The 13,917-nt window shown below is 38.2% G+C and overlaps 2 protein-coding genes and 1 pseudogene across 2 annotated transcripts in view; 1 reads left to right on the top strand and 2 right to left on the bottom strand.

Annotated features, from left to right (window-relative positions):
* Lrrc69 (leucine rich repeat containing 69) overlaps positions 1-7,353 on the bottom strand; it is a 114,637-nt gene extending 107,284 nt beyond the window's left edge. The window contains exon 1 of the mRNA XM_029560885.1: positions 7,259-7,353. The gene's annotated coding sequence lies outside the window, so the exon portion shown is untranslated. The remainder of the gene's footprint in view (positions 1-7,258) is intronic.
* Positions 5,279-6,129, top strand: LOC103729551 (annotated as a pseudogene).
* Otud6b (OTU domain containing 6B) overlaps positions 7,274-13,917 on the bottom strand; it is a 54,108-nt gene continuing 47,464 nt past the window's right edge. Inside the window, exon 8 of the mRNA XM_029560896.1 lies at positions 7,274-7,385. Within this exon, the coding sequence (XP_029416756.1) occupies positions 7,382-7,385 (4 nt within the window). The 3' untranslated portion in view covers positions 7,274-7,381. The remainder of the gene's footprint in view (positions 7,386-13,917) is intronic.

Below are 13,917 nucleotides of genomic sequence, written 5' to 3'. Positions count from 1 at the left end.
TGGCAACTGAGGACAAAGGGTAGAACCAGGCTTACCACAAACTGAACCCAAGAACTAAAAGACACTGAGAACCAGGAATGTAGTTTACTTTCTCATTAAAACCACTCTCAGTTTCACATTTGTATCCTCCCTCCGTCTTGTCACATCCTTCTTTCTTTTGAACAGACTGGCTCTGTTATTCCATATATCTATAGCTATCCCACAACTCCTGTCACAGACGCAGCAGAGTTCATAATTGAAGATTTCTTCAGGAATCGTACCACCTCACACCTTATCATCCAAGGCTGCCACCATGCAACCAGCTCCTGGCAATTGTTGTCATATGGGAATGCGACTTCATTTTGACTTAATCTTTATTTAAAATAGACAAATAGGGGCTGGAGAGATGGCTCAGAGGTTAAGAGCACTGATTGCTTTTGCAGAGGACCTGGGTTCAATTCCCAGCACCCACATGGCAGCTACAAACCATCCTTAACTCCAGTTCCGAGGGTCCAAAGCCCTCTTCTGACCTTTGCAGCATTGCACAACACGGGTGCACTCACATACATGCAGGCAATACAGTCATACACATAAAATAAATAAAATAAAAAATAAAATAGACAAATAAAGGGTCAGAGACTTAGACTTCTTTTTCCAAATCTCCAATTTAAAATTTTTGACATCTAATTCAAAATATCTAAGAGACCAACAAAACAGAACCAGTTTATACACGAGGTAGACAGTCCATGGGATACCATTTTGACACGTGTGATTTTTTTTTTTTCAGGACAATTATACTGTTTTAGACTATCACAATCCTAAAGGAAAAGAGCTAATGGTTGACTTGGCTTAGAAATGGGTGTCTGCCCTGAGTGAATCTGCTCTGCTTTCCTGAGCCATGCTGGCCAGCACTGAGTGCCCAGATATCAAACTACTTCTACCCCTGGAAAAAAATCATCAAACCTGACTTAGAACATAACCTATCTCGGTCACGTGAGGTCTGCAAAGTTCAACAAAGTTTCCATGTTCAAGAACCAAAAACCAAGAAATAACACAATTAAAGACAATAAAAGGCACTATAAAACAGATTTCACGTAGATGACAGATTTTATACCTGTATATCTCTGTCATCATAGAAACAAAGAGGTAGAGGAAAAGTTAGCAAAAGAGGGACAAAGAGAAAGAGAATATAACTTGCCTAGCATGTTCAAAGTCCTAGGTTCAATCCTTAGCACCACAAAAGATTAAAAAAAAAAAAAAACCATAAGCAAACTATCTTGCCCAAGATAGCATGAGAGGCTATTATTGTATTTTCCTAAATACAACTCCTAATATTTTAACTTTTAATTTATTTTTATTTTATATGTATGAGTATCTTGTCTGAATAATCTTAAGTGCACTCATGTTGTGCAATGCCCACAGAGGTGCTGGAACTGCAGAAGGTGGTGCTGGATCCTCTGGAACTGGAGTTATGGATGGTTGCTGGTCTCAGGTGTTGAGAACTGAACCTGCTGAGTTCTTTGCAAGAGCAGTCAGTGCTCTTAACTGCTGAGCCATCTCTCCAGCCCTTACAACTCCTAATTTGATGCTACATGCAATAATGCCCTTAAATACTGCTTGAAGACAACATGATTATAAATGATACCCACACCCTGAAATTTTTTAGACACTGATAAATTCTATAGCATATATATAGTTCTATCACTGGAGACTGTGATGTTTTGAATGCTGTGTTGAAGACTTGGTCCCTGGATGATGACACTATTAAGAAGTGGCAGAACTTTTACCAGGTAAGCAGGCCCTAACAGAAAAAGGCCACAAAACTGAAGGCATGTCCCAGAAGGGGGTGACATGGGCTTGATCCCTCCCTCTCTTATTTCTTAGCAATAATGAAATAAGAAACTTTGCTCTACTATGTGACCCCTGTCATGATGTCCTGCCTTCCACAGACTCAGAAACAACCATCAGGATACCATGGACTGAAACCTCTGAAATTGTGACCCAAAATAAAACTTTCATCATTTTAATTTGCAAGTATTTCATCCCAGTGACAGAAAGCAGGCTTGTACACAAATTAACGCAAAAGGAAGTGCCTTAAATGGGTAATAAAGTCATTTTTTAAAAACTTTGGCAAGTATTAGATGTTATATAAGAAGAGTGGCATACTGAATGGAGAAAGGCAAATACAAGGAAACTAATATCATATGCTAGAGCTCATATCTTGCCTTTAAATATCTCCCCAGGGGCTGTAGAGATGGCTCAGCACTTAAGAGCACTCGCTACTCTTGCAGAGGACCCAGATTTGGTTCCCAGCAACCACTGGTGGCTCACAATCATCCATAACTCCAGCTCCAGGGTATCTAATACCCTCTTCTGGCCTCTGTGGGAGCCAGGCATAAATGTGGTTCATATACAAATATGCAGGCAAACACTGCAACATGTAAAAAAAAAAAATCTTACAGTTCTCCCCAAATTTACTCAAATTGAATGCCATGACCAAAGCATTTGACTTTAATACCTCTGAACTAAAATCCCCAGGAAAGTATCTACATCTTCAACTGAACCTCCTACAGGCTGATCAACTGATTAGACCTTCAACGTTTATGAAGAGTTTGGAATGTTGCAGGTCCAGAGTCTATTTAGTTTAGCTCGGGCTATTAGTAGCCCTTTAAATAGCCATTCTTTGTCCACTTCTGTGTGTGACCTAACATCCTGTGATTAACAGATAAAAATCTTTTGAGATGTATCAACCAGCTTCCACCAATGCAAAGGATAAGAAGCCTGTCAGATAGCATCTAAGGCCTATAGAAGAATTATCTCTTGCTTTGCTATAACCCACCTCTCTGATGTCTCCACCAAGGTATGTAAAAAAGTGTCTTGAGCTATGGCTTTCTTTGTTCTGTTCCTATAAAAACTTCATGAAAATGTTACTGTGTTTGAATATGGAATTTGGAGGAAACGCAATCTGTTTTCCTGGGTCACGGTCACTTATATTTGGATCCAGAATAAATACTTATCCACTTTGAGGTCAAAGATGTAATTTTGTGTGGACACATCTGAGATGAAGTAAAAAGTATAAAGGAGAGCTGTGGAAAGCTTTTTTTTAAAAAAAAAAATAAATTTTTTTCAAGGCCAGTAAGATGGCTCAGCAGGTAAAAATTACTTGCCAGGAAGCCTAATAATTTAATTTCAATCTCAGGAAACTGAGTAACAATGGAAGAAGAGAACTGGTTCCACAAAGTTTTCATCTGGCCTTCACATAGTGCCACAGTATGTATACACATACACACAATATTAATAATTTTTAAGTTTAATAAGAAAAACATATTTTAAAAAAGATTTCTCTTTGCCTCAGGAAAAGACCCCAAGAGCTAAGAGTCTGAATTTACACTAATTTTTCAAAGGGGAGTACTCATTAACACTAATTTTTATGTATTCTCTTAGGTACACATAGGTGAAATTTGTTGAGAAAAGGCACAAGCAAGCCCAAAGTTTCAGAGAAGTAGAATGCAAGCAAAGCATTTGTAATTTTAAAGAGATTAGCACCATTAAAGAGAAATTTCTCTCCAAAGGTACAATATTAAAGATGACCTGAGGGCAAGACCCCACCCATTGAGAATAAAAGTTCATTTGAAAGGTGAGAATCAGGGGGCTGTAGAAATAGCCACGTTAAGAGCACTGGCTTCTCTTGCAGAGGACCAGGGTTTGGTTCTGAGCACTCATATGGTGGCTAACAACTGTTCATAACCCCAGTTCCAGGAGATCTGATGCCTTCTTCTGGCCTCTACAGTCACTGCACAACATTGGTGAACTTACATACATGCAGGCAAAACGCTCACGCACATAAAAATGAATAAATGAATAAATAAATTATTTTTTAAAAAATAAAAGAGAGAGCCTGAACTGAGAATGATGGTAAAGGGGGTTCCTGACAGTGAAATTATTCTCCAAGGGGGCAAGACTACATCTTGAGCTAGAAACAGAACTTGACAGTATTGTGTTCATGGTACTGGAATAGAAAATCCAAGAGTGAGGGGGGTCTTGGAAGCTTGTGCAAAAGTTGCAAAGCTGCTTCATTCAGGCAATGTTTGGCATTTCAGAGGCCCTGCAAAGGAGGTAATGACAGACCACTGCTTGAAGCTATGAGGGTGATGGCTAAATTGCAATGGAGACAACAAGATGATGGAGATGCCATGACCTTGAATATCCACAAAGGAAAGGTGTAGGCTCAGAGGAGAGCCATCTAAAGATACTAGACTGCAAGTGGGAGAACTAAGGAGGTGGTACCATCCAAGCCCTGTGGAGCCTAGATGATTGCACTAAGAGTCCTAGATGATGGACATGGAGCTTCAAGATTTGTTGTTTTCCCTACTGGGTTTTGGTCATGCTTTGTCTCAATATTTTCCTCCTATGCTCCCATTCCTTCCTTTGGTAATGAAAGTGTTTGCTCAGTATCCTTGGAAGTAAGTAACTTGTGTTTGGGTTTTATGAGGGCCACACTTAAGAGATTACACTGAGCTTCAGAAGATAATTTGGACTTTAGAACAGTGTTGGTGAGGCAAACAAACATGGGGAGAAGTTTGGTAATCTAGAACTGCATTTGGTTTTGGTTATGCATGCTATTGTAATAATGCACTTGGGAGCTTAGTTCCTTCATATGCACATACTATGTTCACACACTCCTCTACAACAATGCACCTATCAACCCCAGAATTGCATTGACCTCTGCCTGCACACTTTTATTCAAAACCCTTTCTCCAGCATCAATTGGGGAACTGCAAACTTGAATCCACCCTTACTTTATCAAACAATCTTGCCCTTGCATTCCTAGCTCTAAAGCATCCCATACTTACAATGTCTAGCATTCTTCTCAATTTTCCCTGTTTTCGATGAGGATAGAAATATGAATGTACTGCATTCAGTGTTTTGATTTGCTAATTCAACCACATTCATTCACTGTGTAAGGTGGAGGACAAAGAGGGGTTCCAAGGAATTAAAGCCAAGTGCTCAAATCACAAGAACACATGACTCAGTGGAACTTGTTTACATTATAAACAGTAGCTTTTTGGTTGTAAGGTTAAGTAAAAGTCATTAGTACAGATTCTATCCATTTTGTAAAAGTCATTCCTACAAATTTTATCTTGCTTTTTTTGAAAATTTGTCTAAGTCTTTATTTCTAATTCTTTGGATAAAAGCCAAGAACTTGAAAACACCTGGCCTAACAATTCTAGTAACATTGGAATTGTTAAAGAAACGGGGGTATGGGAGAATTCATGTAGAGGTCAGAGTAAATGCAGGTATGTGTCCAGCAGAAGGAAACGTGGCTGCCAAAGTGTTTGGGTCCATTGGGAAGTTTAGCCTGGCCTTAGCAATCTCAGGAGATGTGGTGAATTCTGCCTTGTATAATGTGGATGCTAGGCACAGAGCTGTTATCTTTGACAGATTCCATGGAGTACAAGACATCGTGGCAGGGAAAAGGGACTCACTTTTTCATCCCTTGGTTTATCTTTGAATGCATCTGGTAGCAAAGATTTGCAGAACATCATCCTCACCCTGCTGGTTGCCAGCCAGTTCCCTGCCTCATATCCACACCAGCATCCAAGAGGACGATGACTAGCAGGTGCTGCGGTCTATCACTATGGAGACCCTCAAGTCAGTGGGAGCTTGCTTTGGTGCTGGAGAACTGAAAGCCCAAAGAGAACTGGTGTCCAGACAGGTAAGTGATGACCTCATGGAGCCAGCAGGACCTTTTGGGGTCATCCTGACATGACCCTGACCATCTGATCTTTAGGAAGGTCTTTAGGAAGGAGTTCACAGAAGCGGTGGAATCCAAACAAGGGGCTTAGCAGGATGCAGAGAGGGCCAGGTTGGTGATGGAAAAGGCTGAGCAGCAGCAGAAAAAAAGCAGCTATCATCTCTGCTGAGGGTGACTCCAGAGCAGTGGAACTGATCACCAACTACCTGGCCACCACAGGCAATGTCCCAATTGAGCTGAGCAAGCTGGAAGCTGCCGCGCACACTGCCTATCAGCTCTGAAGCTCTCTGAATATCACCTACCTGCTTGCGGGGCATTCCATACTCCTCCAGCTGCCCTACGGAGGCCTGACATGCACCTTCTCAGACCAGCCCTGTACAGCCCCATCAACCTGAACACTGCATTCTTTCTGCTCCCACCCCAGAAATCACTGTGAAATTTCATGATTGACAAAGTGAAGGAACTGAAAGCAAAATCACTTCAGATCTCTAAGAAAAAGAAAAAAGAAGAAAAAGAAATCCAATTTGCATTATGAAATGAAAATGAGATGTAGAGATAGAAGTGAAATGTTATAATTTAAAGTGATGTGCTTGTTTCATATTGACAAGAGATGGAGTTATAAGTTTAATTTTCATTGCTAACATGACTGAATTTAGAATCACCATGAAACCACACCTCTAAGTGTGACTATCAGTGTGTTTCTAAAAAGCTTTAACTGAAGATAGAAGACTCTGAACTTGGGCAACACCATTCCACGATCTGGGTTCTGAACTAAACAAAAAGGAGAATGTGAGCTGAGCACAAAACATTCCTGTGGGCTTCCTGACTGCGGACATATGGGACCAGCCGTTTCAAGATCCTGTTGCCATGACTACCCTAACGCGATGGACTGTAGTCCTTCCTAAACTACAAGCAAAAATAAATCTACCCTTAAGTTGCTTCTTGTTAGGTACTTGGTAACAACATTGAGTAAAGAAACTAACACAACATGCAAATACATATTTGATGCAAAAATCAGAAAAGAGCCATTGTACACGGGAACTCACAGTGGCTATGACAGCATGCACAAGAGCTGTACAAGATCAAACCAGACAAAATTCCAGCATTCATGAAGGAGGGGCTCACAAAATGCCACCCCCTAGCTGAGGAGCTATTGGTAATTCATGGCTGCTGGGGGTGGGGAAGTCAGTTTTTTTCAGATGCAGCTCCTGATAGGCTGCCTGTGCTCTAAGGGATGACCCTACACTCAAGCTCATGCTGGTAGACTAAGTAGACTTCGTGGGTTAAAGAAAAAAGTACAAGAAGTTGAGGGGGGGGGAGTATGGAATAGATTGGAGGGAGAGGATAGATTTGATCAAGATACATTAAATTCATGTGTGAGGTTTTCAAATAATACATTTTTAAAAATATAGCTTCTAAAAGTCTTTGATTTCAGTCTTTAATTTTATTAGTTTAATCCTTTTTATTTCAGTCTCAAATTATTAAACATGAGGAATTACATGTAGTATTACAATGTTAACGTACCACAGACTCTAGACGCGAATCTGCAAATCCTGTTTCCAAATAAATGAAGCTTTTTCAGGGAGATAAGGCATCTCATCTCTTCTGGAACATCTTCTAAAACATTGTTTCCGAGATTTAGCAATGTCAACTGTAAACATAGGAGATTTAACTTATTCACACATTATCTACCTCCAAATGGGAAAAATAGCAAGTTAAGCCCCATTGCTCAGATCTATATAACCTAAAAGATTCAAGATAATATTTTTATTCATTTTTAAGTTAGTACATAGTTTCATTGTAGCATTTTCATACATATGTGTCATTATAATTTATTAATCTCCATTCCTCACTGTTCTCCCCTTTCCTATGTATCCCCCCTTTTGATAGGCCCCAATCACCCAACTACTCTCACTTCTGCTTCTAATTCATAGGTATTCCATTACCTCTCCCCACTCCCAGCCTCCTTCCTTAACACATCTTGCTCCCCTCTCATGGTCCCTTATTTCCTTTGTGTGATTTACACACACACACAAACAGATTCTGCATATGAGAGAAAGCATGCTGTCTTTCTGAGGTTGGCTTATTTCACTTAAATAATGATCCCTAGTTTCACCAATGTTCCTACAATGATCATGATTTTATGTTTCTTTGTGACTAAATGAAATTCAATTGTGTATATGTACCACATTTTCTTTAACCATTCATCAGTTAATGGACAGCCAGGATAGTTGCATATCTTAACTACTGTCAGTAGTTCAGCAACCAATATGGATGTACAATATCTCTGTGATAATCATATATATATATATATATCCTTTAGATACATATCAAGTAGTGGTAGATGGAGCTATATAGTTCTATTTTTACTTTCTTGGAAAATACCCATACTAATTTCAATAACGGCTACATCAGTCTATGCTCCCATCAGCAGTGAATCAGGATTCCTCTTTCCCAACATCTTTGCCAGCATTTGTTTCTTTTCTTGATGATAGCCAGTCTGACTGAGGTAAGTTGTCAGACTTACCTCATAGTAAGGACTCACAACATAGTTTTAATTTACATACTTTTTGATTAATAGAAACATTTCATTACAATAACACTGACATATTCAATTTACATACTTTTAAAAACACTTTTTCAAATATTTATTGGCTATTGTGTTTTTTCTTTTGAGAACTGTCTATTCAGTTCATTAGTCCACTTATTGATTGGGTGATTGGGAGACTTGTTTGATTTTTCAGTTCTTTATATATGTTAGATGTTATCCCTATGTTTAATGTATAGTTGATGAAGATATTTTCCTGCTAAGTAAGCTGTTTCTTCACTCGGGTGATTGCTTTCTTTGCTGAAAGCATCAGTTTTAGGAATTTCTGGTGTAGTCCTTAGCTATTTTAAACATAAGATCATGTACATAAATAAGGAGACCCTGACTTCCTCCTTTCCTATTTGTATAACTGTATCACTTTTAATTCTTTCACTTGTTTTATTACTCTAGTTAAGACTTCAAGCACTACCTTGAATAGTGTGAGTATCCTTGTATTATTTCTAATTTTAGAGAAAGTCCTTTTTCTATTTTAGTGTGTACACACACACACACACACACACACACACACACACACAAAACCCTCAATATGCTAAGATATGTTCCTTCTATTCCTAGTTTTTTAGGGGCCTTTAGGAGAAGGGATGTCGAACTTTGTCAAAGGCCTTTTCTATAGTTACTGAGATGGTCATGTGATCTCTGTGTCTATGTGTAATTAATTATGGCATATGGTCTTTTTAATGTGTTCATGACTATAATTTTCAATATTGTTGAGAATTTTTGCATTTATATTCATAAGAGAAATTTATAATTTTCTTTTGTGTTTGTGTTTGTGTGTGTGTGTGTGTGTGTGTGTGTGTGTGTGTGTGTGTGTCTGTTCTTAGCCAGTTTTGTTATCAGGGTAATAAATGACATTATAGAATGAACTTTTTAGCATTCCTTCCCTTTCTGTTTTGTGGAAAAGTTTGAGGAGCATTGGAGTTTTGGTAGAATTCAGTAGTGAATTTGTTTGGTTCAGGACATTTCTTTGTCAGGAGACTTTTTAATATTGCTTCAAAGTTTTTGGTTTGTTTCTTAATGTATCCATGGCTTATTTTGGTAAGTTTACATTTATCAACTTCTTCTAGATTTATCAGCTTCTTCTAGATTTTTTCCAGCCTTGGAAAATGAGTTCTCAAAGTACATCCTAGTGTTCTCAGAATTCTGTTACGCCATCCCCTCTTTTGCTGCCAATTTTATTAACTCAGGTCTCCTATTTCTTTTGCTTTGTTTGGCAAGGAGTTGTTCAGCCTTCATCTTTTCAAAGAACCAGTCTTGTTTGATTGATTCTACATATTATTTTTTAGTCTTGATTTCATTAATTTTGCTCCCAATCTTCACTATTTCTTGCCATTAAAATAATACTGAATTATTTCATTCATATCCAAAATCATCTCTGTAAATATATTCACTTGAGCTTCATGCTTAAATATTTTGTTAATTACATGAATTTAATTTTCACCAGACCTTAACAGACTGCCTGAGAGTGCCCGAATCTGACCTCTGGGTGGTGGTGAGCTTCCCCAAATCTCACTTTGCCCATCCCCCTAAACTGAGACCATGTGTGGCCCCTCCCACTGTGTCAGGGCTAGACTCTCTGCCCTACACTAGGGGCCCAGACCTTAGCAAATTGCCTGAGTGTGCCCAGATTCAGCCTCTGCCATTTGCTTCTCCAAATGGAGAAGCACCCTGCCCAAACCCCTTACATTGGGACCATGTGCGGACCCTCCCACTGTGCCAGGAATAGGATTCGCTGCCCTTCAGAAAGGGCCCAGACCTTAGCAAACTGCCTGAGAGTACCTGGATCTGGCCTGCTCCACAGGATGGTGAGCTTCCCCAAAGCAGGATGTGCCCATCCCCCTACATTGGAACCACCTGCAGTCCATCCCATCACCCCAGGTCTGGGCTTCTCTGTCCTTTAGTAGGAGTCCAGATCTTCCCAGACTGCCTGAGAGTGGCTAAATCGGGCCTTCCCTTAGCAAGCTTTCTAAATTGTGCTGTGACTGCTAGCTAGTAGGGGTTCAGACCTTAGGAAGAAGCCTGAGAGTACCTGACTAGCATGTAACTTAAGCCTTGCCAGGTGCTCCTGAGTAGCTGAAGTGAAGCCATCTGTTCCCTCCAATATAAAATCTGAGAAAACCCAAGCCTAGACCAACCAGCTTTACATACTCAATAAGAAAACAACCAAGGCACACAAATAATACAAACAGAAGCAGACTTCAACTTAACAAATGAAGGCTTGAGTTTCATACCAGAATCACAAACAACAAAAGATATCTACATGTCAAAATCACAATGGAAAAATAATAATATGGAAAACCAAAATAATATGTTCCCACTAAAGACCACCAGTCCTATAGAAGAGTTCTACAAAGCAAACCCCCTAGAGATAACCCAGGACACAAAATTTAAAAGAACAATCATAAACATAATCAAAGAATTCAACAAATTTAAAGAACACACAAACAAATCAAAGAACTAAAAGAAGATAGGGATAAACTTCTGACTGAATCACAAAAGAGACAGAAATATTGAAGAAAACTCATGCTGAAATGAAAAAGGAAATGCAATACTCAATAAGTCAATTTGAAGCAACAGGAGAGTCTCACTGTTAGAATGAATGAAGTGGAAAATAGAATATCAAGACTGAATGATAAAGTTAAAAAACTGGACTGCTCAAGCAAAATTGTGAAAAAATTTAAAGGACACAGAATGGAATATGAGGGACACCATGAAAAGACCAAATTTATGCATCACAGCATAGACGAAGGAGAAGAATTTCAGGTTAATGATATTGAACAGATCTTCAACAGGATTTTAGAAGAGAATTTCCCAAAATTAAGGAAAGAGATACCCATACAAATACAAGAAGCAAATAGAACACCAAATAGACAAGACCAGAAAAGAAACTATCCATGGTATATCATAATAAAAACACAAAATGTACAGAACAAAGAGAGAATACTGCAAAAGAAAAACAACTCACATATAAACAAAAACCCATCAGAATTACAGTTGACTCAGCAACACAAACTATGAAATCCAGAAAAGCCTGGACCAAAGTATTCCCAGTTCTAAATGAATATAGATGCCAACCTAGGATACTTTACCAAGCAAAAATGTCTATTATAGGTGAAGGCAAAAGAAAAATCTTCCATGACATTAATATGCTGAAAGAATACATGCCCACAAAATCAACCCATCAGAGAATATTTGAAGCAATACAAAGAATGAAGAAAGGAACAACTATACCCAAGGGGCAACAGAAAGACACTAAACGAAGGTATAATTGTGGAATCACAAAATGTAGACCAAGAATGCAAACAGAAATCAAAATTATGGTAACCAATATACATCTTTCAATAATAACTTTACATATTAATGGACTTCATGCCCTAATCAAAAGACAAGGCTAGTTTAATAGATTAAGAAAATCCATCCTTTTGTTGTCTGCAAGAGACCCATTTCACCTTCAAGGACAGGCACTACTTTAAGGTGAAAGGATGGAAAAGAATATTCCAAGCAAACAGCACTAACAAACACGGTGGTTTCAATTCTAATATTTGACAAAGTAGACTTCAAACTAAAACTAATCAGAAGAGATAAAGAGGGCCACTTCATTCCAATCAAAGGAACAATTGACCAAGAAGATATAACAATCATGAGCATATATGCACCAAACTCTGGTGCACACAATTTCATTAAAACAATACTACAGGATTTAAGACACAGATTAACCCCAACTCAGTAATAGGGAATTTCAGTACCCCACTGCCTCCATTAGACAGGTCAACCAGATGAAGAATGAACAGAGAGATATCTGAATTAAGTGATATTATACATTAAATGAACCTAACAGGTATCTACCAAATATTCCACCCAAGCAACAAAGAATACACTTTCTTTTCAGCAGCCCATGGACCTTTCTCTAAAACTGACCACATACTGGGGCACAAAACAAACCTCAAAAAATACAAAAGAATTGAAATAATTCCATGCCTTCTGTTCTATTGTGGCCTATTGCATCAGACCACAATGCAATAAAGCTTACAAAACATCAATACCGAAAGAAGCCCTAGTAGCTACACAAACTCATGGAGATTAAACTCCTGAATAATGAATTTGCTGAATAATGAATGGATCAAAGAAGAAATTAGAAAGATATAAAAGTATTCCTGGAGCAAAACGAAAAGGATAAAATAACACAACAAAACCTCTGGGACACTTCAAATGCAGTCCTAAGAGGGAAGTTTATAGCTCTAAGTGCCTGCATTAAAAAAATCAGAAAGAGCACAAATAAATGATTTAACATTGCAACTCAAGACTCTGGAAAGGCAAGAACAAATTAAATCCAAATCCAACAGATGAGAGGAAATAATGAAAATCTGAGCACAAATTAATTAAATAGGAACAAAGAAAACAATACAAAGAATCAATGAATCTAAGAGTTGGTTCTTTGAAAAGGTACACAATATAGACAGACTCTTAGCCCATTTAACCAAAAGAAAGAAAGAGCAAATTCAAATCAACAAAATCAGAGATGAAAGGGGAAACACCACAACAGACACCAAAAGATCCAGGACATTGTAAGGGAATACTTTAAAAACCTATGCTCTATTAAATTTCAAAACCTAAAGGAGATTGGTGGCTATCTAAAATCAGGGTCCCCACCAAATCTAAACCAAGAAGAGATCAACAGTTTAAACAGACCCATAACATAAAAGAAAACTGAAGTAGTAATATAAAACCTACTAACTAAAAAATCTTGGGCCCGGATGAATTTACAGCAGAATTCTACCAGACATTTAAAGACAATCTATATCCAATACTACTTTAATTATTCAAAAAGATAGACATGGAAGGAGAACTTCCAAATTCCTCCTATGAGGCCAGCATCACTCTAATACCAAAACCAGGGAAAGACACAATCAGAAAAGGAAATTATATACCCATATCCATAATGAACACAGATGCAAAAGTTGTCAACAAAATACTTAGAAACCACATACAGATGCACATCAAAAAGATCATCCACCATGATCAAATAGGCTTTATTCCAGAGATGTAGGGATTGTTCAATATACATAAGTAAATAAACATCATAAATCATGTAAATGGACACAAAGATAAAAATCACATGGTCTTCTCAAAGGATGCAGCAAAGGCCTTTGATGAAATTCAGTACTTATTCAAGGTAAAAGGCCTAAAGGGAATATGCCAGACATGGTGGCACACACCTTTAATCCCAACACTCAGGAGGCAAAGGCTGGTGGATCTCTGTGAGTTCAAGTCCAGCCTGGTCTACATAGTGAGTTCCAGGTCAGCTGGGGCTACAGGGAGACCCTTGATAGATGATAGATAGATAGATAGATAGATAGATAGATAGATAGATAGATAGATAGATGATATAGATAGATATAGATAGATGATAGATGATAGATAGATAGATTATAGAGATGATAGATTATAGAGATGATAGATAGATAGATAGATAGATAGATAGATAGATAGATAGATAGATAGATGACAAATGGAAGCATTCCCATTAAAATCAGGAACCAGGTAAGGATTTTCAGTATCTCCACTCCTTTTTAATATA

This window comes from Nannospalax galili, unplaced genomic scaffold (genome assembly GCF_000622305.1).
Source record: "Nannospalax galili isolate Female #2095 unplaced genomic scaffold, S.galili_v1.0 scaffold872, whole genome shotgun sequence".
NCBI lineage: Eukaryota > Metazoa > Chordata > Mammalia > Rodentia > Spalacidae > Nannospalax > Nannospalax galili.
The sequence above is the reverse complement of the archived record's forward strand: the minus strand, read 5'-3'. Positions and strand labels throughout refer to the sequence as shown.